Consider the following 21242-nt stretch of genomic DNA (forward strand, 5'->3'; position numbering starts at 1 on the left):
TTCTTATCGTATAAAAGATTTACAACAGTTTTTAGTTTGAGCTGAAGACATTTTGGCTTCCACTCACTCTTATAGTATAGTATTAATGCGGCATGTTCCTTCTAGCCGATATCTTTGCTAACGGTAAATAAACCCATAAATATATTATATATATATATAGTATATATGAAATCACGTTTTAAGGCCACACTTTTGTAACAAAAAACATAACACATATAAAACATTTTTTGAGTTTGAGTGGAAGACTTAATTAGCATCTGCCTTCTAGCCGGTATCTTTGCTACCGGTAAATAAACCCACACACCTACAACCATAAGGCGTGTTTCCACTGAGTACTTTTTGGAAAGTGGCTGAGTGTTTTGGCTCCACCCACTAGTTAGTTCCCCTCGGCCTCTGTTCCCAGTCTATGGTTCCCATACAGGTATTTTTGTAGCGGCTAACCAACGGAGTTTGAATGTGACAAAGGACCAACATGGCAAGCAGTGTTGCTAACTTAGAGACTTTGTCTTTATATTTAGACTATTCAGACCAGTGAAGTTCAGTGAAGTTGGGTGGATCCTCCCTCCCAAGCCACACCCATAGCAGCTCACTTGATGGAAACACGCCTTTATATATGAAATATAATCAGTGGCGGTTCTACATAGCCTACAGGGGCCTCTGCCCCTGTGTCAAATTAATAATAAAATGATCAATTTATGACGAAGAATGACAGAACATTTCTTACCTATTTTTTGTTCAAACAATATCTCATTGTACACAAAAGGAATCCAGAATGTGAACATTATACAATAGTTTAATTGTGCAATAAAAGCTTGTGTATATATATATATATATAAAAGATAATTCTCACTGTACAGCACTTTCAAAATAAAAAAAAGTAATTGTGCACAAAAATGAGAAATGTCATTGTCGTACAAAAGTAATTGTTATTGTTGGCATTAAGTCTCATTGTTTCAATCAATGTATCTTCAGAATACACTTAAATTATATTTTTAAATAAGCTAGAATAAAGGTTTGAATTCTTAAATATCATCTTTCCCGTTTTTTAATGTGCCCCTCTGGGCCCCTCCTTGGCCCCCACAGTGAAACTGGTCTAGAACCGCCACTGATTATAATATATAGTGTAATAATGTTTTATGGCCACACTTATAAAAGATCTAGCAAAAGTCTAACAGTTTTTAGTTTGAGATGAGGACATTTTGGTCCTCAAATATCAAAGTTAGGGGGTGGGGGCGTCGTCAGGAGCCGGTCAGGTGAGGCGGGCCCTGCTGGGGGAAATGTTTCCGTGAAGGGGGCTGGACGACCCCGACAGACTACCAGCAGGGACAGGATATGTCCAGTGTTTCACTGTGTTTTCTCGGTGTAATGCAGCTGAACAGGGTCAGCATTGATCACGTTCAGTCCTCGGCAGTGTGTCCATCGGTGTGCCCGCCTGTTTGAGCTCCGGAGGCGGCGGGAATGGAGCGGCGCGACGGGGACCAGAATGAGAGCTGCGCGTCCCAACAAAACACGATGTGGAGACAGTTCCAAGCCAAAGCCAAGCCGCTGCTCAGCCCCAAGCTGGGCTCCAGGGAGCCCGAGGAGAAGAAGGAGCGGGGCATGTGGATGTTCAAGAAGATGAAGAGGAAGGAGGAGGTCGCCAGCTTGGACCGGGTGATCTCCTCCTCGCAGCCGGACCTGCTCTTCTCCTCTCGGGTGGATTTGGAGGCGAAGGAGCTCTGCGGCAAGGCGGCGGCGGCGGCGGCGGCCGGGAGCGGCTCCGGGCTCGGCAGGGAGAAGCCGCACAAGTCGGAGAAGCCCACGCTGGCTCAGCTGGTGCAGTCCCACCACAAGAGCTCCTCTCTGGGCTCAGCGTGTCTGGAGAGGCTGGCCGAGCCCGCGGACGGCAGCGGCGGCGGCGGCGGAGGAGGAGGCGGCGACGCGGCAACAGCTGCCGCAGCAGCGGAACCACAGCTGGACGGCAGCGACGAGCAGCCGGTGAGCTCCAACTCTCACATATGTTGTGTTTTCTCTTTATGAAGTCATTTTCTGCACATTACTTTATTAAAGCACAGCTAAATGGTTTATAGGTCATCTTTTTATAGGGGTGGGCAACCCCACAGGCCCCACAACACGATATTATCACGATATTATCTCAACGATACGATATTATTTTGATATTAAACATTTAGCGTTGAAAGCTGTTGATATTATATGAATCACGTAAAACCCTTATCTAATTTTATCTTATCTTATCTCATCTTATCTCATCTTATCTCATCTTATCTTGTCTTATCTTATCCTGAAATTAGTGTAATAACGTTATTTATCATCACTATAAACATTATAATCCTAATAACTGGTGTGCAAATAATGAGAAATCAAGAATGAAGGAAGAGTTTTTACATAAAAGCATCAGTTGATTTTGAGTTTTTGGGTCCAAAACAAAAAAAGCAGCTTCATTATAAATTTAACATAAAAAAAACTAGTACAAAGTTTAGCGTTTTTAGTAGGAATGGGCATTGTGTTTTCTCTTTTTATAGTAATTTTCCACACATTACTTTCTTAAATCAACGCTTAATGGATTATAGGACACTTTTTTGTATAGGGGAGGGCTTCCGTAGAGGCCCCACAGTACGATATCATCACAATGTTATCACAACGATACAATATTGTTTCGATACTAAACATTTAGCATTGAAAACTGTTAATATTATATGAATCATGTAAAACTTCTTCCTCTCCTCCTGCTCACATCAGACTATAATTCCTTTTTTATTTTGTAAACATTGGGTAGCCAGGGTAAGTTTTTTTTTTTTTTTTTAATGACCAAAATGTCACCAGGAGCTCCACATTTTTAAATAAAAAACAGGCAGGTGTGTGGCTGTGATGAGCAATATAATGTGACGGAGATTGTTTGGGTTCAGAACTAAAGTTTAATAATAATATTTTTTCCCAAAAGTCGACTACAAGGAGTTTCCTCTGTGGAAAATCTGGATTTTAAGACACGCTTTTATTGGGGGTGGGCATCTCCAGTGACCCAACAATACCATATTATCACAATATTACACTCACAATTCAATATTATTGCCATTTTAAACATTAAACACAATATGGTAGCCTATTACTATACCATATTTTGCAATATAATTGTTTCCTTTCTATTACCTTTATCATCTATCAACACCTATTTTATTTAATATGATGATGTTTTCAGTCTATTAACCTCATTTCAGTCATTCATATTGCAGCAAGAGTTGATTTCTAAGCAGACAAACTGTCATAAAAACCTGACATATACGTGCACCTGGCAAACTCAACTGTTTGTTTACTGTAAACAACTTCACTGAATGTAAACATGTGTGGACCTCTGTAGCCTACAGGTGTTTTAAACAATTCAACTTATACAAAACAAGTTAAGCAGCTCCTGAAGAAAGTGGGACATTTTAAATAAATTACTCTCAAATAAATACATTTTAAAAATCAGCACAATCTAGTGGACAAAAAATGTAGTTAATAAATTACATTACATTTTTATTTGTAATATGAATCATTTATAGAATAAAATATTGAGAAGGAAATTTTGTAAATTAAAAGGAAAATTAGTAAATCCTCTTATTTGTGAAGCTGTAAAGATGAAATATATGTAATAATATTTTTGCATGACTAGACTTTTTAAAAAGATAGTTTCCATTTAATTTTCCAATAAAAAAGGACTAATCAAGTAATACTTTCAGATGTATTTTTGTGAAAATAAATAAATAAATAGATTTGCATCCTCTCACAAATAAAATAAATAAATACATTTGAAAAAATCAGCACCATCTAGTGGCCAGAAAATGTAGTTAATTGATTACATCAAATTTTTATTTGCAATATGAATCATTTATATAATTAAATATTTATACTTGGCATCTCTGTATCGATAAAATATTGCAATATTATTAAGCAATATATTTTTAAGGCAAATTTTGTTGCCGATTGCATTATGTTAGGAAAAAATAAGCCACAAAAACAAACCAAATAGTAATATATATATATATATATATATAAACATAGATTTATTACAGGGCTTAATAGGGCTGCATCGTCTCAGCTGATTACTTGATTAATCCGTCGTTTGGTCTAGATTTCTTTATTTTTTTGTCATTTTTAATGCTTTTTTTCATGCTAAATGACCTACGAGTTTGTTTCTGATAAACACAAGATTTAAAGTCTTGCTTTTGCATTTCTCCTTTGTGCAGAAACTCTGTTTGACAGATCTGTCAGTTAAATCAACTTATCCATCAAGATGAGTGTTAGTCGATGGATAATTTCTTCAGTCTTGTTTTATTGCCTCCTTCTGTTCTAACCTTGGGCACCATCGTCTGAACAATATCGTAAAGTGCCGCCAATATTGATTTACTGATATATGTACACAGGTAATAAGGAACAAGCCCAAAGAGAGTTATAGAGAAATAGTGAAAATGCTCCTTCATAGTGCATAGTAAAAATAAAAGTGATGCAATCAAGAGCTGCAGAACTTCAGGAGAGAGAAGCTGGAAGCAGAAAACTGTTGACATTTTTACTCAATAAATGACTCAAATCATTAATTGATCACCAGCAGAATAGAACATTGAGTTGAGTTGAGCTGATTAATAAAGATGAGCTCTGACTCATCCTGTGGACCCTTTGAAGTTGAGATCCAGATATCCAGTATAAATATGATTACAGATGGATGGTGAGGCGTCCTGGGGGAAGCCCTGCAGGGTGACACTCACATGTCCTGCACATCTCAGCAGGAAAATCGGAGACGTGCAGAGAATGACAGTGGGGGAGGATTCAGATCCTTCACTGCAGGGAAACTGATACCACACTGTAGAAATACTCCCTATGGAGGAAAAGTCTGTACGTATAATAAGAAAAAGGTTTTAAACGATTCAAAAATAAAGTATCAGTGCAGGTAAATCAATCAATATTATTACTCCTTAGAGGTGGGGAAAAATCGATGCAGTCTAGTATCGCAATATTTTGTGTGGCAATATTATATCGATTCATGGCCGCCAAGTACAGATATTTAATTTTATTTTTAATTAAATTTTCTGGAGGCTGTAGCATCACTTTTTACTACTACTACTGGTATGAAACTAGAAGATGTAAGGAATCTAAATCTATTTACATTAAATCTTTAAGTTTTACTGTAAGAAAAGCAATTAATCTGCCTTCAGAAAAAAAAATCAAAATTACCAGAAAAAAAATAGAAATTACCTAAAAAAAGTAGAAGTAAAATGAACAAACAATAGATGCAAAAATAGATACATTTAAAAATGTATAATAAATAAAAAAGAATAACAATTAATAAATGAATAAAAATGCAGTTAAAATAAATATTAAATTATAGAAACAGGTTATTTTAAAATTCATAAAAAGATTAAATGCATTTAAAAATCAATTAAAATGAATAAACAAACAACACACATGTATGAACAATTAATTTATCAATTAAAAAATAAAAATACAATATATATGATAATTCAAAAATAAATAAGTACATTTAAAATCCATTAAAAAATGAAGAAATAATTACTTTAACAAAAATAACATTAAATTAATATAAATAAGATGAATGCAAAAAATGAAAAATTAACTTATAACTTAATAAATGTTTTTTGTGCATAATCTCAACTTGTAGAGTAACTAAAGCTGTCAAGTTATTGTAGTCAAGTAAAAATTGCAATATTTCTGAACACAAAGCAATAATTTGCAAAAAATCTTATGGCCTACATTCAACTGAAAACAAAACAAAGACAAGATATCTAACACTCAAACTGATCAACTTTTGTTTTTTCTAAATATATAAACTCTGAATTTGATGCATCTTTTGATTTGCATGCCATCCAGTAGAATTACATGAAACTAGAGGACTAAATAAATATGTAAGTAAGTAAAGTAAATATGCTTTGTTAGATTCCAGCTAAGAAGATGAGCCTTGCTGCCGGGTGTGTTTCCTTACAGACACAAAGCAAGAAAAATAAACTGTCAAACGTTTGACTAAAGTAAACCTGCTGATCCATCCCTGCAGCACCAACTGTGTTCTACCAGAGGGCAGAACGAGTCGGAGGATAGTGAGAAATAACAGGTTTAAACTGCAGGAAAAGACCAAGCCTGACATTACCAAATAGAAGTCACAATTACCAGAAAAGAGTAGAAATACCAGAAAAAAAGGAGAAAATGTGCGTCAGGCTATCGTCTCTGGAAGTTGTAGAAATAATGATGCAAAGTTAGACTAAAATTTGTTTTTTTTTAATCATTGTTTAATGATTTCTTTAAAAATATATATTTTTACATTGATATAAAGTTTTCCTGGAAGAGAAACAGTTAATCTGCCTTCAGAAAAAAGTCAAAATTACCAGAAAAAATTTTGAATTACCAGAAAAGTATAAATTACATTAATTATAAATTAGAAGAAAAGAATTACCAGAAGAAAAGTCATAATTTCGCACAAAGTAACAAGAAAAAAAGAGTAAAATTTACCAGAAAAAAGTAGAAATTACAAAAAAAAAGTCAAAGCTACCAGAAAAAAGTACAAATTACTTTAAAAAAGTAGAAACGCCAGAAAAAAAGTCAAATTTACCAGATAAAATGTAGAAACTCTGCACCAGGATATCGTGTCGGGAAGTTTTGGGAAAACACTGCAGGAAAAGACGAAGACTGGCTTTCAGATTGTTGCCAGGTTTGACAGTAAACAAAGTCCCAGATGTGAGTGCAGAAATAGTTTGTTCACACAGTAAAAAAAGAACAAATGCATGCTTAGAGATGCATAAAACATGTTTGATTCTTGAGAGTGACATTTCTTTGTAGGCTGTGTTGCATCAGTGCCGTGTGCAGAGCAGATGTTTGCAGCTGGAACCAGTTAGGACTGATTGCAGATGATGAGTCAGCTCCAGGAGGAACACATGTATCTGATTTTATCTAGTTACAGTTTGAGCAAAAATCTACCAGCTAGATTTAACAGTGTTTTCTAGTTTTTCTACAACTTTTGCTGCTGAAGAGATGCAGAATGTGTGTGGTGAGAACAGTCTGCAGGGCTGAAGGTTCAGTCTGTGCTCGGGTGTTTTAAATAGACTCAGACTTTTCTAATAAAAATGACATGTTGCAGTTTTACAGGGAGTAAAGTGCAGTCGCTGTTTCTTTGAAAACAACACCATGCAATAACTCTAAGTTTTTCAACCAGTAGAAACACAGTAGATATTTAAACTGTCAAGAAATAGTTCTGCTGTAACAACAACACATTGTCAGTCGACCCTTTCATAGGTCGGTCCTGTAAATGTCCCGCTATATCAAATCAATCAAATCAAAATTACTTTATTTATCCCTGAGGGTAAATTAGGTGAATCTGGTAGAATCTCTCCAGTGTGTCCAACCTGGCTCCAACCACAGAACCAGCTCTTTAGACCAGTCTGTCCAACCTCCTTCATCTCTGTGTGTGATGCTGCCTCATAAAACAACACACTAACACCACAGACTGATAAAACATCTGCAGCATCTTACTACGCATGTCAAGAGATTTGAATGGTAAATGGACCTGCACTTATAAAGCGCTTTATAACCATTCAAAGCTCTTTACACTACAGACTGCGCTCTTTCACCCATTCGTACACACATTCATACTGGTGGCAGAGGCTACCCTAAACGGTGCCACCTGCCACCATTGGGAATTCATTCACACCGATAAATGCAGCATCGGGAGCAATTTGTGGTTCAGTATCTTGCTCAAGGACACTTCGACATGTAGGCTGCCATGGTCAGGGATCGAACCAACAACCCTCCGATCACTGGACGAACACTCTACCAACTGAGCCATAGCCGCCCACAATTTGAGCTTTAGGGTGTTCACAGCATAGACTGTATATAAATAATGGACGTAGTCACCGTGATGTCACCCATTGGTTTGTGGACTGCCCGTTGGAAGCCTCGAGTTCAGCGTATACTCGTCGCCATCTTGCGTCGCCATCTTGTTTCCGATATGCGGAGCAGACCATAATTGGACTGTGGCGGAGCGCGAGGGATCTGATCACTGACTACAGCCTCTTTACACCGGCAACCCGACTGAGAGAAGCCGCTGCTAATTCATGTTAGCATTAATTGGAACATTAACTGTGATGTTAGTTTTGGCTAGCAAAAAAACAAAAACAAAATGTATCTTTCTTACCTCAGAAAACTGAGCAGCGACTCCTTGGAGTGTCTGTTAGTCCAACCAAACACTGAACAAGACATTTTTACTGAACAAAACGTTCAAATAAACTGTCATTAAGTTTAAATACAGTGTGAAAGGGTCAAAGTTATGATACCAAATCGGTAAACGTCCTCTTTTCTATCTATATAATGTTATATATAACTTTATTGACACGTTTCCATGGATACGCATTGCTCTGCTTCTCTCCTGGTGACGGCTCGCCTTGTCCGTGACCTGTCAATCACATTGTCTTGAAGAAGATTTTTTACTAGCGATTGAGACCATAATGTTGACCCTGAAAAAAATGTCTGAGGTAATAAATCAAGTGAGAAGTTTTCAAATTTAGCAATGAAATGAATGGGCAGATTTCTTTTGCAGCCAAACTTAGCACCCCCTACTGGAATGTTCGGTGAATTGCGGGCTTTATGCACTTCCTGGTGGCCTCCATGCTCAGGCACGGTGATTGCCGCCTGGTTCACAGTGATACGCTGCCCTTTCATAGTGACGTGTGTTAGAGCAGCAGCAGTGCTGCGCAGTAGCACAATGCTAATAGGCTACACAGTTAACTCTGTAGCAGTACAGTACACAAAACACTGGACACTCTTTGTACAGTCAGCAATGGCGGTTTGTTCACAATAAGAGGCGGTAAATGGTAAATGGACTGCACTTATATAGCGCTTTTATCCAAAGCTCATTCACCTGTCCACACACACATCCCTACTGGTGGCAGAGGCTACCAGGGCACACTGGTGCCACCTGCCACCATTGGGAATTGATTCACACATGAACGCAACACCAGGAGCCATTTGGGGTTCTTGCTCAAGGATACTTCGACATGTAGGCTGCCACGGTCAGGGATCTAACCACCAACATTCCAATCAGTAGTTGACCGCTCTACCAACTGAACCAAACTGAACTGTGATTGGATGACTGTCGGACCAAGTCTCGTCTTGTAGAGAAATTTAAGCTGCCAAGTTACTGTAGTTAAGTAAAACATGCAATATTTCCCCCGTTTCCAGAGAAGATGGCATGTAATTTTTTTTTTTATCATACTCACAATTCAGAGTTTATCAGAGAGTTTACTTAACAACAGTTTGAAGATGAACCTCCTAAAACCACCTGCCTGGACTAATTTCTGCACTTTCGTGGCGTAAACACAACTGAAACTACATCCGTTTAAAAATAAGGGTTTTTTTGGGTCTGTGTGGTTACACCTACGCATAGCTGCTGGGGGCAGGAAGGTTTTTGAAAAGTTTTCAGTTGAACATATGTCACAAAGGATTAGCAAATTATAGCATTGTGTTTTATTTACGTTTGAACAACATATTTGGAATCAAGGATCAGGTTTGTCTTGCAGAGAGCACAGACAAGTTTGTAGTTTGTAACTTTCTTTTATCACTCTTTCTATACATGTATATCTGTATCAAGAAAACAGTAATATGCAAAACTCACATGCCATTAGGCATCTGTTTATTCTTGCCATTATATGTATTTGAGCCAATGAGCTACATTTAACAAAGGAAACATTTTTCATCTATTTTATCCTATAAAACAGATAAAATGCTTCCCTATTTTTGACTGTACTGAAAATCAAATGTCTGGATTTCTGAATACCCTGATATATCTAGCCTACATGCATTTGAATAACTTCCTGTTGATAAACACATGCAGCTTTCAAAAAAAGAGCACATTGTGTATACAGAATCGACCACAGAATTAACAAGAAGACTGTCAAAATAAGATGCCTCAAATAAAACATAATAGAACCCTTATTCACCTTTACAATAATTCTTAAAATATGCAATGATCAAGATCAGTGTATATGATGGAATAGTGGCATTAGAATGTGTGAGAGGCATCAGAGGCCCCCAGACCCCCCTAACCAGCTATATTTCCACACTGGCTGGCTGCTCCATGTCCGAGTGGAGAGTCGTGTTAAAAGTGATTAGAAATGACATAGTAGGACAAAGATTCTATAATACGGTACCTCCCCACTGTGAAAAATGTTATGTGAGGTATTTGCTCTCATTTAGCTCTCAAAAGGCACAAGATTGATGCATTTTACTAGCCTGGCTAACACCAGACTACTCTCAAATGAGGTCTAGTCTGGCAACGAGCAATGTATTTCTCCGTAGAGGAGGTGTGGTTTACGATCCTCCAGAGCCGTTTATTGGGCGCTTAGAATGTCTATCAAAAGCGTCTGTAGGTAGCTCTTAGCCAATCAGATCAGTTATACCAGATGACGTAGTAGAGCAACAGAAATGGATGTTTGTTGTGTGTGTGTCTGTGAGAGAGTGTTGCTTGCTGCTTTGCTTCTCCAGTTCTCGCTCTCTGCAAGATTATTTATTTTCACGCTTTATTCCCCCTCATGTCATTCAGCCACACACATCCACTGATTTTATGGGCAAAAAACAAGCTGCTGCGGGCCTCTCGGCGGCTCCGCTGTCCCCCGGCTCGTAGCCAGCGCAACCGGTGATCTGGCTACGAGCCGGGGGACAGCGGAGCCGCCGAGAGACCTTTCGCCTTTCAACTTTCGCTCTAAACTATTTAAAACACCATCTACAGCTAAAGAGAGTTTCGCTTCTGCAGCAGCCATGTTGGATCCGGAAAACTACAAGCTTCCAAGTGCCGAGTAGTACGCGTCATCGTCTTATCGTCCCTCCCCGCTCTGTGATTGGATCCCTAAAACAGGGCTAAGAAACTGGCTTGGTTGCCAGACCGTCTGGAGGTTCGAAATTAAATTTGAGCGCGCAAGGCAGTCTGGGTATACCCAGGCTAGTGTTTTACTTAAAGATGTACATATCTTTGCCCCCGGACCCCCCTAGATGGTTCGGTGCCCCCCCCCAGAGTCTCATAACATCCTGTGGGAAACACTGCCTTATACTCGCTGCACTCTAAAGAAAGACAAACAGTTATTGACATTATTATCCAGTCGTCTAACAGCTATTTGCAGTTGCGTTTTCCCTTCTTGGTCTGCTGCCTCGCATCAATACGACAAATCACTCTCTGCTCAATAACCTCTGTTCACACGAGACATAGCGACCTGTGTCGTATTCTCTGATTTGTGCCTGAGTCACTAAGCAGACGTCACGTTCGGATGCAGAATCCTGCAGCTTCTGTCTCAGTAAAGTGTGCAATGTGACCCGTGCAGGTCAGTACAGAAAGACACACTCAGCTTCTCATTTCATCCCAGAGGAGAACTACAGTGTCTCCAGGCCCAGGCAGTTATTATATCTGCTGTTTCCTACTGAAAACCCTCAAAAAGAGAGACATGAACACACAGAAACACAGCATTTGTGCTGCACACCAGGGCTCTGGAAAAATCAATCTTTATTCCAGCATTTCCCTCGACACAAAGGCTATTCCCTCGGCTCCTGCAGGGTCCAGACCTCCTGGAAACTCCACCTGTCTGAACTAAATCACTTCTGATCAAGGACTTATCATTCACCCCAGCCGAGCCGCTCCAAAAAGCTGCTTCAGGACCCGTCTGCACCTCCTCCACTGCTGAACACTTGGACAGCAGCCAGATGTGTTTACTAGAGCAGCGCTGCCACCGGCTTTATTTTTTAACCTGTTTGACACATTTATAATCCGTTTATTTATTTGCTTTACTGTACCTGCAGGCGAGAGAAAAGTCAGAATAAACAACCTCGAGGCGAAAAGTTGATCCCATGAGGCATACATTTGAATACATACATACATGAATTTGCATAATGAGGAAAAACAAAGAAATGTATGAAGAAAATAAAACAGGAATAAATACGTATAGAAATGCAAATGGAGAATAATAAATTAATAATTTAATTAATTAATATAAATTAAATAAATACATTTACAAGTAAATTTATGTAAACAAAAAATAAACAATGTATTTAAAAAATGTATAAAACTCTATCAATACATTTTATATATTTTTATATTATACTATGAAAACACTATTTATGAACAAATCAATAAAACTAGGTTAGCTAGGTTAAGTTAAATTAACAAACAATAAGTGCAAAAATAAATACATTTAAAAATGTATAATAAATACATTAAGACCTGAACAAAAATAAATAAAATTAAAAATTAATGTACATAAATAGATTAACAAAGCATCAATAAATACAGTTGAAAGAAATATAAAAATAAATACAGTTTATTTTAAAATCTATAAAAAATATTTAACAAATATATTAACAATAAAATAAAAAATGTATATATGTATAAGATAAAAACTAAATATATACATTTGAAAATGAATAAATAACTGTTTAACCATGAATAAAGTTTAAAAAAACCCAACAACATTAAATAAATATAAATAAGACAAATGCAAAATATTATAAATTAACCTAAAAATGTATTAAATAAACTACAGGAAAAATCAAATAATAAAGAAAATAAGTATATTATAAGATTTTATATAAAAAATATGCACAATAGCTGCAGTAACATTATAATAAAAAGTGAATAGAAATGTAAGGGAGAAATCAAACTTCAGTAAATGCAAGCTCAGCACTTTCTGACACCAGACTGACCTGTGAATGTGCCTGTGGCTGCAGGACGACGTGTCTCTGGCCCTTCAGTGCAGCCTGTCACTCAGACTTACTGTCCTGCAGAAGGATTACACTGCTCCTCCTCTTCCTCCCTCCTCCTCCTCCTCCTCCTCCTCAGCCCTCGCTCCTCCGTTCATTCAGCTGTGACGCACCATGCTTGCTGCTTTCTGTGGACTTTAACAAGTTTTCCTGGAGCTACCTCACCTTGGCCGTATCCTCAGCTTCTCTCCTGCATCGTGGCTCTATTTCTGAAGTCTCCCCTCCTCGCCAGCTCCTTGCCGTGTCCGGATTAACCCCCCGCGCCCTCCTCGACCCTGGATCTGTTTATCGGTGATGCCCCGGTGGCAGAGTCCCGTCAGGTGATTCGAGGGTTGCTGCGCTGCGGCTCCTGGGATGAGTCCTTCTCGCTCGCCTCCACATGTGGACGGCTGCTGTCGGTGAGCATCAGCCCGCCGGCTCTGATCCCTGTCAGGACCATTCAGTCGCTTGTCACCTATGTGCTCTTAAAGTTTATGCACTTTTTTAAGTTGATATTTGTACTGAAAGTACAGAGTGAGGAGTAGTTTGCATCAAGATACAGTGTTTCCCACTGGTTTTTATTGGAGTCTTGGGGAGGGTCGGGGAGAAGATTTTGTACATTTATAAGCAAAATGCATCAATCTCGTGCACTTTGGGAGCTAAATGAGAGCAAACACCTCACATAACATGTTTCACAGTCAGGAGATACTGTATTATAGAATCTTTGTTGTTATGCTACTGTGTCATTTTTAATTGCCGTCAACATGCTTTCCACTAGGACATGGAGCAGCCAGTGCAGAAATATAGGGGGGTCTGGGACTCCGGCCCCGGATAATTTTTTTTCAATAAAAGCCCAAATTTAGTGGCCTCTCGCAGATTCTAATGCCACTATTCCATCATATACACTGATCTTTATCATTGCATATTTTCAGAATTATTTTAATCAAGAATAAGGGTTCTATTATGTTTTATTTAAGGCGTCTTATTTTGACAGTCTTCTTGTAAATTCTGTGGTCGATTCTGTTAACACACTGCGCTCTTATTTTGAAAGATGCATGCATTTAGCAACAGGCAGTCATTCAAAACAATTAGTCACAGTTTAGTGTGATTAAAACAACTTGAACTGTTAGCTAATGTAAGCGTGCGGCTAACGAGCTGCATAATGCAGCAGTGTGTTTGGATCTGACGACCCGGACAGGTTGATAGGATTTAGTTTGGCGAGTACACACGCATACGAAGTAATCATGTGGGGGCGGGACTAATACAGACAGGTAGACACGTTTTTATATCATGTTTTGAAGCAGAGAAGTGGGGAGGGCAGCTCGGTTAATTCAGTGAATGTGCCTCATGTCTCGGAGGAGGACAGAGAGGTTTAGACTGACTGACGGGTGACAGACACTCTGCTGAACAACGGCAACACAAAATAACTTTATATTATGAATCGTGTAAATTTACTTTGAGTAGCTTGAAATGTGACGTTAGCGCAGCACATGAGAGTCTGGCGGGACAGATTAGAGTCTGGTGGGCCGCCAGAGTCTAACTAATTAATGGAAAACCCTGAGATAACTTCACAAATATGCAGTGGTGGAAAGTAATAACATACATAATTCAGAGGTGGCTGTACTTTAATAGAATTTTTTAATTTTCTACAAATTTATACTTCTTCTTTACTACAAATCAGAAACATAATTATTGTACTTTTTTTTTTTACTACATTTGTTTGACAGCTTTAGCTAAAGATATACTCTAACGTGTCCATGTTAAAATGTCTAAAAACTAATTAAATCAATTAAAAGAAACAAGAATGCCTTAAAAATGCACAAGATTGATCCAAACTGCTGACCCCTGCCATGCTATAAAATCACATCAGAGACAAAACAACCCAGATTTATCTTAATAATGAAGTACAAAAAGTAAAAGTACTGCATCCATCAGGTATAAATTCATACACCAGTTGGAATTCATTCACACACAGATGAACGCAGCATCAGGAGCCGTTTGGGGTTCTGTATCTTGCTCGAAGATACTTCGACATGTAGCTGCCATGGTCGGGGATCGAACCACCGAGCTTCCGATCAGTGGGCGCCGCTTCATAAACTGTCTTTTTATCCAGTTTAAAGAAACATGTTTATGATGAGCTTTTTAGGTGGTGATTTGGTAAAAAACAAAGAAAAAACATTGTTTTCACTCAAGATCAGCAGGATATCAGATAGTCAGACTGTCTGACCTGATGGATGTTTATGTGTTTCTCTGTGGATCAGTTAGGTCAAATCTGACTGGATCAATACTCATCACCCCCCTCTGTGTGTGTGTGTGTGTGTGTGTGTGTGTGTGTGTGTGTGTGTGTGTGTGGTGACCCAGTCTGGGTTAGGGATCAGGTTGTCTAAGTGTGAATGTGTCACGTTATGTATATAAACATCCAGTCACCTCTACCTGCATGTGAACGGGACTTTTCTTCTCCAGCATTGTGACAAACTTCCACTGATGATTAAATCACTTCTCTTTTCACACAACTAACAAAAAGTTATGAGAAAAGCAACCAGAAGTTAAAACGACAAAACAGGAAATAGAAACAAGACATTTTGTCTCTTCTGTCTTTTAGGTTCTTTTAATGTTTGATATCAAACGGTGACTGTCCCAACAGCATTCAGGATTGAGGTCACTGAGTTTGTTTTTCCATTGTGAAAGCTGAAGTTGTGTGTCAACTTTTTCTTGATATGAGGATGTGAAGTCCACTCTCAGGTTAGTTTTTGCAGCAATTTTTGGGTTGATACTATTTGTTACACAGATTTGGTGTACTTGGGGATTCATGAAACGGTCAAAAATCCCTCCACAATCCCACTTTAAGACTCAAAGACCTTTAGAACAGCAAAGAAAAATCCATGCTGTGATTTGGTTTCAGAAACTTTTGACATTTAGTAGATTTGTGTATTTTATGTGATTGTATGGCAGCACTTGTGTTGTGCTGTCTGCTGAGAAAGCCCCTTATTGTGAATCTAGTGTGTCAGCCATCCTCTGAATGCTCTAGGTCTCTCACATTGGGCTTATTGAATCCACAAGAGTCTCAGCTTTCCATTTAGTACCAATTTATGCAGCTCACAGACTGTTTAGGGACCCCAGGATGCACAAAGATTCATATGCACCATTTGTAGAATAGGCGAAAAAACAACAACACATTTATATGCATGTTATCAACATAAATAAGATAAAGAAGAGACTCATGGTTACACATAGAACCCATTTTCATTCAGATATTTTGAGGTCAGAGGTCAAGGGACCCCTTTGAAAATTGCCATTTGCACTTACTGAGTGCACAAGAGTCTCAGCTTTCCAGTTATACCCAATTTATGCAGCTCACAGTTTAGGGCCCCCAGAATACACAAATATTCACATACAAGAGGACAAAATAACACATTTAAATGCATGGTGTCTGCCCCAAATTATATGTTCTCAGCATAAAGTGGGCATGTCTGTAAAGGGCAGAGTTGTGGGTACCCATAGAACCCACTTGGTCAAAAGGTCAAGTGACCCCTTTAAAAAAGGCCAAGCCTGTTTGCATTACTTTGGGATGTTCTTTTGTAGGCACCAATGAGATGTGCTTGTTTCATATAATACCAATATCGTAGTCCACGACATCATGAACCTACAAGAGTCAGACCCGATTTATGCAGCTCACAGACTGTTTAGGGACCCCAGGATGCACAAATATTCACATACATCATTTTTAGAGAAGGTGAAAATAACACATTTATATGCATGTTATCACTATAAAGAGGGCTTGTCTGTAAAGAGGAGACTTATGGGTACCCATAGAACCCATTTTCATTCAGATATTTTGAGGTCAGAGGTCAAGGGACGCCTTTGAAAATGGACATTTGCGCTTACTGAATGCACAAGAGTCTCAGCTTTCCAGTCATACCCGATTTATGCAGCTCACAGACTGTTTAGGGACCCCAGGATGCAGAAATACCAAGGTAGTGAGAAACTTAGGGGTGATGATTGATGACCAACTCACCTTTTCCAGTCACGTTGCCTCAGTTACCCGGTCATGCCGCAAAAATCTAACCTTACCAAATTTAAAATGCCACTCAACTCTTGACACAAGCTGTTGTCATCTCAAAACTTGACTACTGTAACGGCCTCCTGAAGGGCCTGCCAGCCTGCACAACAAAACCGCTTCATGATCCAGAACGCGGCTGTGCGCCTGGTCTACAACCAGCCAAAAAGGTCACATGTCACGACGCTGCTCATTGAGCTCCACTGGCTATCAAATTCAAATCTCTAATGCTGGCCTACAGAGTTGTCTCCGGTACTGCTCCTACCTACCTGAACGCCCTGATTCAGACATATGCTACCTTACGACCGTTGCGCTCTTCAAATGAACGGCGCCTGGCTCTGCCCCCCGTTGGTCCAAGGCAATCCAGACTCTTTGCATTTCTTGTTCCCCGTTGGTGGAACACACTACCAGTTCCAACCAGAGCAGGGACGTCCCTCTCTACCTTTAAAAACCTCCTGAAGACCTTCAGCTCTTCAGAGAGCATCTTCTCTCCTAGCACCACACCACAACTCTATTCCCTACAGGATTGTCACCAGCACTTATTGATGCACTAATAGCTCCTACTGCACTAAACCTTGATTGTTTGCTTTGTTCTTCCTGTAAGTCGCTTTGGATAAAAGCGTCTGCTAAATGACTAAATGTAAATGTAAATATTCACATACAAGAGGACAGAATAACACATAGATAACACAGGATGCACCAATGTTCAGATACAATTATCTAAGTAACATATTTAAACTGTATGAGAATAACTGCATGGCTTACTACAGAGTCACTACACAGAGAGAGTAGCATAAATTGGGCTTGTCTGTAAGGAGGAGAATCACAGTTCAGTAGGAGGCAATCGATTCTGTGTTTTTATAAAGAACAAGTAGTGAGAACAGTTTGCAGCTTCACACTTTGTTTGAGGTGAAGTATAAGTACCAGTTCAACAATTGTACAAATACTCTGTTGGAGTAAAAGCCCTGCATTCATAATCCTACTTGTGTATTTCTAGTATCAGCAGTAAAAGTAAAGTAGTTGTGAAGAAAATGTGTTTTCCCATGCTGCAGCGAGCCAGACTGGAGCTTCCTGTGCCGCTCATTCCCAGTATTGATCGGCACGGTGTGTATTGGCAGCAGTATTGATGTTAATGGGCCCTTGAGGTTGGAGCATCGTGACATGAAGAAGATGTATGTTACTACCTCGTCTTCGTCTCCTCAGTGGGTTTATTGACATCATCTCCAGCCTCCCTCCCTCGACGGCGTCTCTAATCTTCACCTGTCTGTAGTTATGGCTGCTAGTTTGTCTTTCTTTTTACATAAAGATCAGGTCACTATACTCCATTTTTCAGAATACAGGCATTGTATATGACCCACAGTTATGGAAAAAAATATTCGACCATTGTTTTCTTCAATTTCTTGTTCATTTTAATGCCTGGTACAACTAAAGGCACATTTTTGGACAAATATGATAGCAACAAAAGTAGCTCATAAGAGTTTAATTTATGAGCTGACATCTAGACATTTTCATGAAAATCATGTATTGGAAATTGTATTGACCGTGCTAATTATGTGTTGAGTCTGTGGGTGAGTCCAGGCCTTATGGTCCCTTTTTAGACCATCTTTTATAACTCCTAACCAAGAGGTCTTTTGCCCTAAACCTAGAGACGTTCTTTTGTGGCAAAAACCAAACCAAACTGCGACCTTTTAGTTAGTAAAACTGCTATATTAACGTTTATTGTTGGCCTTTATTGACCATGGCAATTATGTGTTGAGTCTGTGGGTGAGTCAAACAAACCAGGTCACTTTTTAGACCATCTTTTATAACAGCTAAGTTTTTTGCCTTAACCTTAGAGAAGTAGTTTTGTAGCGTAAACCGAATGAAACTGTGGCATATTTTGGTAACTTAACCAAACAAAACTGAAAGTAAAATGTAACAACAGAAAGCTGCCATTGAACGAGCTGATAATAACCTGCTGCACCTACTAGAAGGTGGAGTAGTCCATTACTAACGTTGTCCTCATTCACTTTTGGCATTTACAATAATTTATTTACAATATAAACTGTCTTTTATAACCCCTAACCAGGAGGTTTTTTGCCCTAAACCTAGAAACGTTCTTTTGTGGCATAAACCCAACCAAACTGCGACCTTTTAGTTAGTAAAACTGCTATATTAACGTTTATTGTTGGCCTTTATTGACCGTGCTAATTATGTGTTGAGCCTGTGGGTGAGTCAAACAAACCAGGTCACTTTTTAAACCATCTTTTATAACGGCTAACTAGGAAAGTTTTTTGCCTTAGTTTTGTAGCATAAACTGAATTAAACTGTGGCACATTTGGTAACTTACGCAAAAAAAAACTGAAAGTAAAATGTAGCAACAGCAAGTTGCCATTGAACGAGCTGACAACAACCTGCTGCACCTACTAGAAGGCTTAGTCGTCCATTACTGAGACATACTTATGGGAATGATAAGCGCTGATAAACAGAAGTGTTAGAACGGGGCCTCTTCTGTAAAAATAGTCTCTGAGTGAAGACAGCAGGACTCTCACTGGAGCCATACATGTTAATATGGGTTCATATATGACTTATGTGTTCAGACATGGAAGTAAACTGGAACTTGACTGGTTGGCGGAGGCGTACTACCATGACGCGGTAACTCTAGTTTTAATCTGTCTCTCAACACCTTCATAACACTAAATCTCTGCACTTTAATGTGGGTCAGCTCCTTTACCATAAAGACAGCTAACATGTAGCCTCGCAGAGCTGCTAACATGGCTCCAGATATTTAAAGGGGAGATAAAAACGTCTTGGAGATGATAATGAAAGGAATCCTGACAGATTAAAGCCCCGGCTGTATCCACAGATGTGTGTGTAAACACAAACACACGCTCCTATAAATAAAGTGTGCCTCAGTGTAGCTGATGGGATTGTGTGTTATCTGGTGCTATTCTCAGTCCGCTGCTTTGCTTCCTGATTTACTCCCACAAGACGGTTAATCCTCTATAAGCAGCTCTGGCAGCTGGGTCACTCCCGTCCTGTGAACTCTGACTGAGGACCAGGTTCAACAGTGCTGAGCTGCATCTCACATTCATCTTCAGGTTCAAAGCTTCCAGATGATGTCACCACTTCTATTACTGACCTGCTATCTCCCCCTAAACATCCACTGCCCACAACCACCAATTCTCAATAAAAAGGACTCGGGATGGTAAGATGTGAAGCAAAAAACACCATCAGATAGAAATGTTAATCAGCGTATCGGCCCCAAGGTACAATATTATCCCAATACTTGAGTCACAATACAACAGTATTCGGATTTTAAGCATAAAATTATTATTTTTAGGGGCGTCCTGGTGGCTCACACTGGTAGAGTGCTTACCATTAAGGCTGAGTCCTTGCTGCGGCGGGCCCGGGTTCGAATCTGGCCTGAGGCCCCTTTGCCGCATGTCTTCCCCTCTGTCTCCGCCTTTCTAACTGTCACTATCTAATAAAGCAGCAAAATGCCCAAAAAATAATCTTAAAAAATAAATAAATATTATTTTTATATTATTATTATTCATTATATCAATTTTTTTTCATGTATTTATTTTTTATAATATATTATTATAAATAGGGATTATTATTTAGTAAAAAATACAAATAAATTATTATTATTACTATTATTGTTAATACTATTTTATTTACTTATTTTTTATAAATATTTCCTGGACTTTAAAAAATAAATTAACATTTTTAAATTATTATTTTTCTTGTCATTATTGTAATTAATCAATTTTTTTCTGGTAATTTCTATACTTTTTTCTGGTCGTTTAGACTTTTTTTGTAATTTATATTTTTTTCTTCTAATTTTTATTTGCTTCTGGTAATTCATACTTTTTTCTTGTGATTTTGACTTTTTTTCTTGTAATATTGATTTTTTTCCTGGTAATTTATACTTTTTTCTTGTGATTTTGTGTATTTTTCTTGTAATTTTAACTTTTTTTGTCTGGTAATTTTGACTTTTGTTCTGAAGGCGGATTAACTGTTTTTCTTACAGTAAAACTTTAGATTTAATGTAAAAAATATATTAAAAAAGAAATAATTTAAAAAAAGAACACTAAGTTTCGATACTTTGCGGCCATGAATCAATATAATATTGCCACACAAAATATTGCGTAACTCTACATCATTGCATGACTTTTTGTGCTGTCATAAAATAATACGGGACAGGACACAAAGGATGTCTAGAAATTAATGAATTCATTAAATTAACTTAAACAACTGAGGTTATTAGTACAAATGTGAAGTGTGTAAGTCAGTAACATCAGTAATGTAAATGTGAATGTGTCAGCAATATGAAGTGTAAATGTTGTAAAGTGGAAACAAAGCAGAAACCAAACAAAGAATGTGCTGCTGGCAGGATGCAGCCCAGAGAGAGAGAAGCAGCGTTGAAACGGAGTTTTTATCCTTTTAG

At 38.4% G+C, this 21242-nt stretch overlaps 1 protein-coding gene across 3 annotated transcripts in view; it reads left to right on the forward strand.

The window, feature by feature from the left end:
• The first annotated feature begins 1225 nt into the window (after positions 1–1225).
• The window catches only part of mctp1b (multiple C2 domains, transmembrane 1b), a 53519-nt gene continuing 33502 nt past the window's right edge, over positions 1226–21242 (forward strand). Inside the window, exon 1 of one of the 3 annotated variants that reach the window (XM_059357629.1) lies at positions 1226–1977. In XM_059357629.1, coding sequence (XP_059213612.1) covers positions 1459–1977 — 519 coding nt within the window. In that variant the 5' untranslated portion in view covers positions 1226–1458. The remainder of the gene's footprint in view (positions 1978–21242) is intronic. The other 2 variants (XM_059357627.1, XM_059357628.1) reach the window with 2 other exon arrangements.

The sequence above is a fragment of the Centropristis striata genome, chromosome 19 (assembly GCF_030273125.1).
Source record: "Centropristis striata isolate RG_2023a ecotype Rhode Island chromosome 19, C.striata_1.0, whole genome shotgun sequence".
NCBI classification, from domain to species: domain Eukaryota; kingdom Metazoa; phylum Chordata; class Actinopteri; order Perciformes; family Serranidae; genus Centropristis; species Centropristis striata.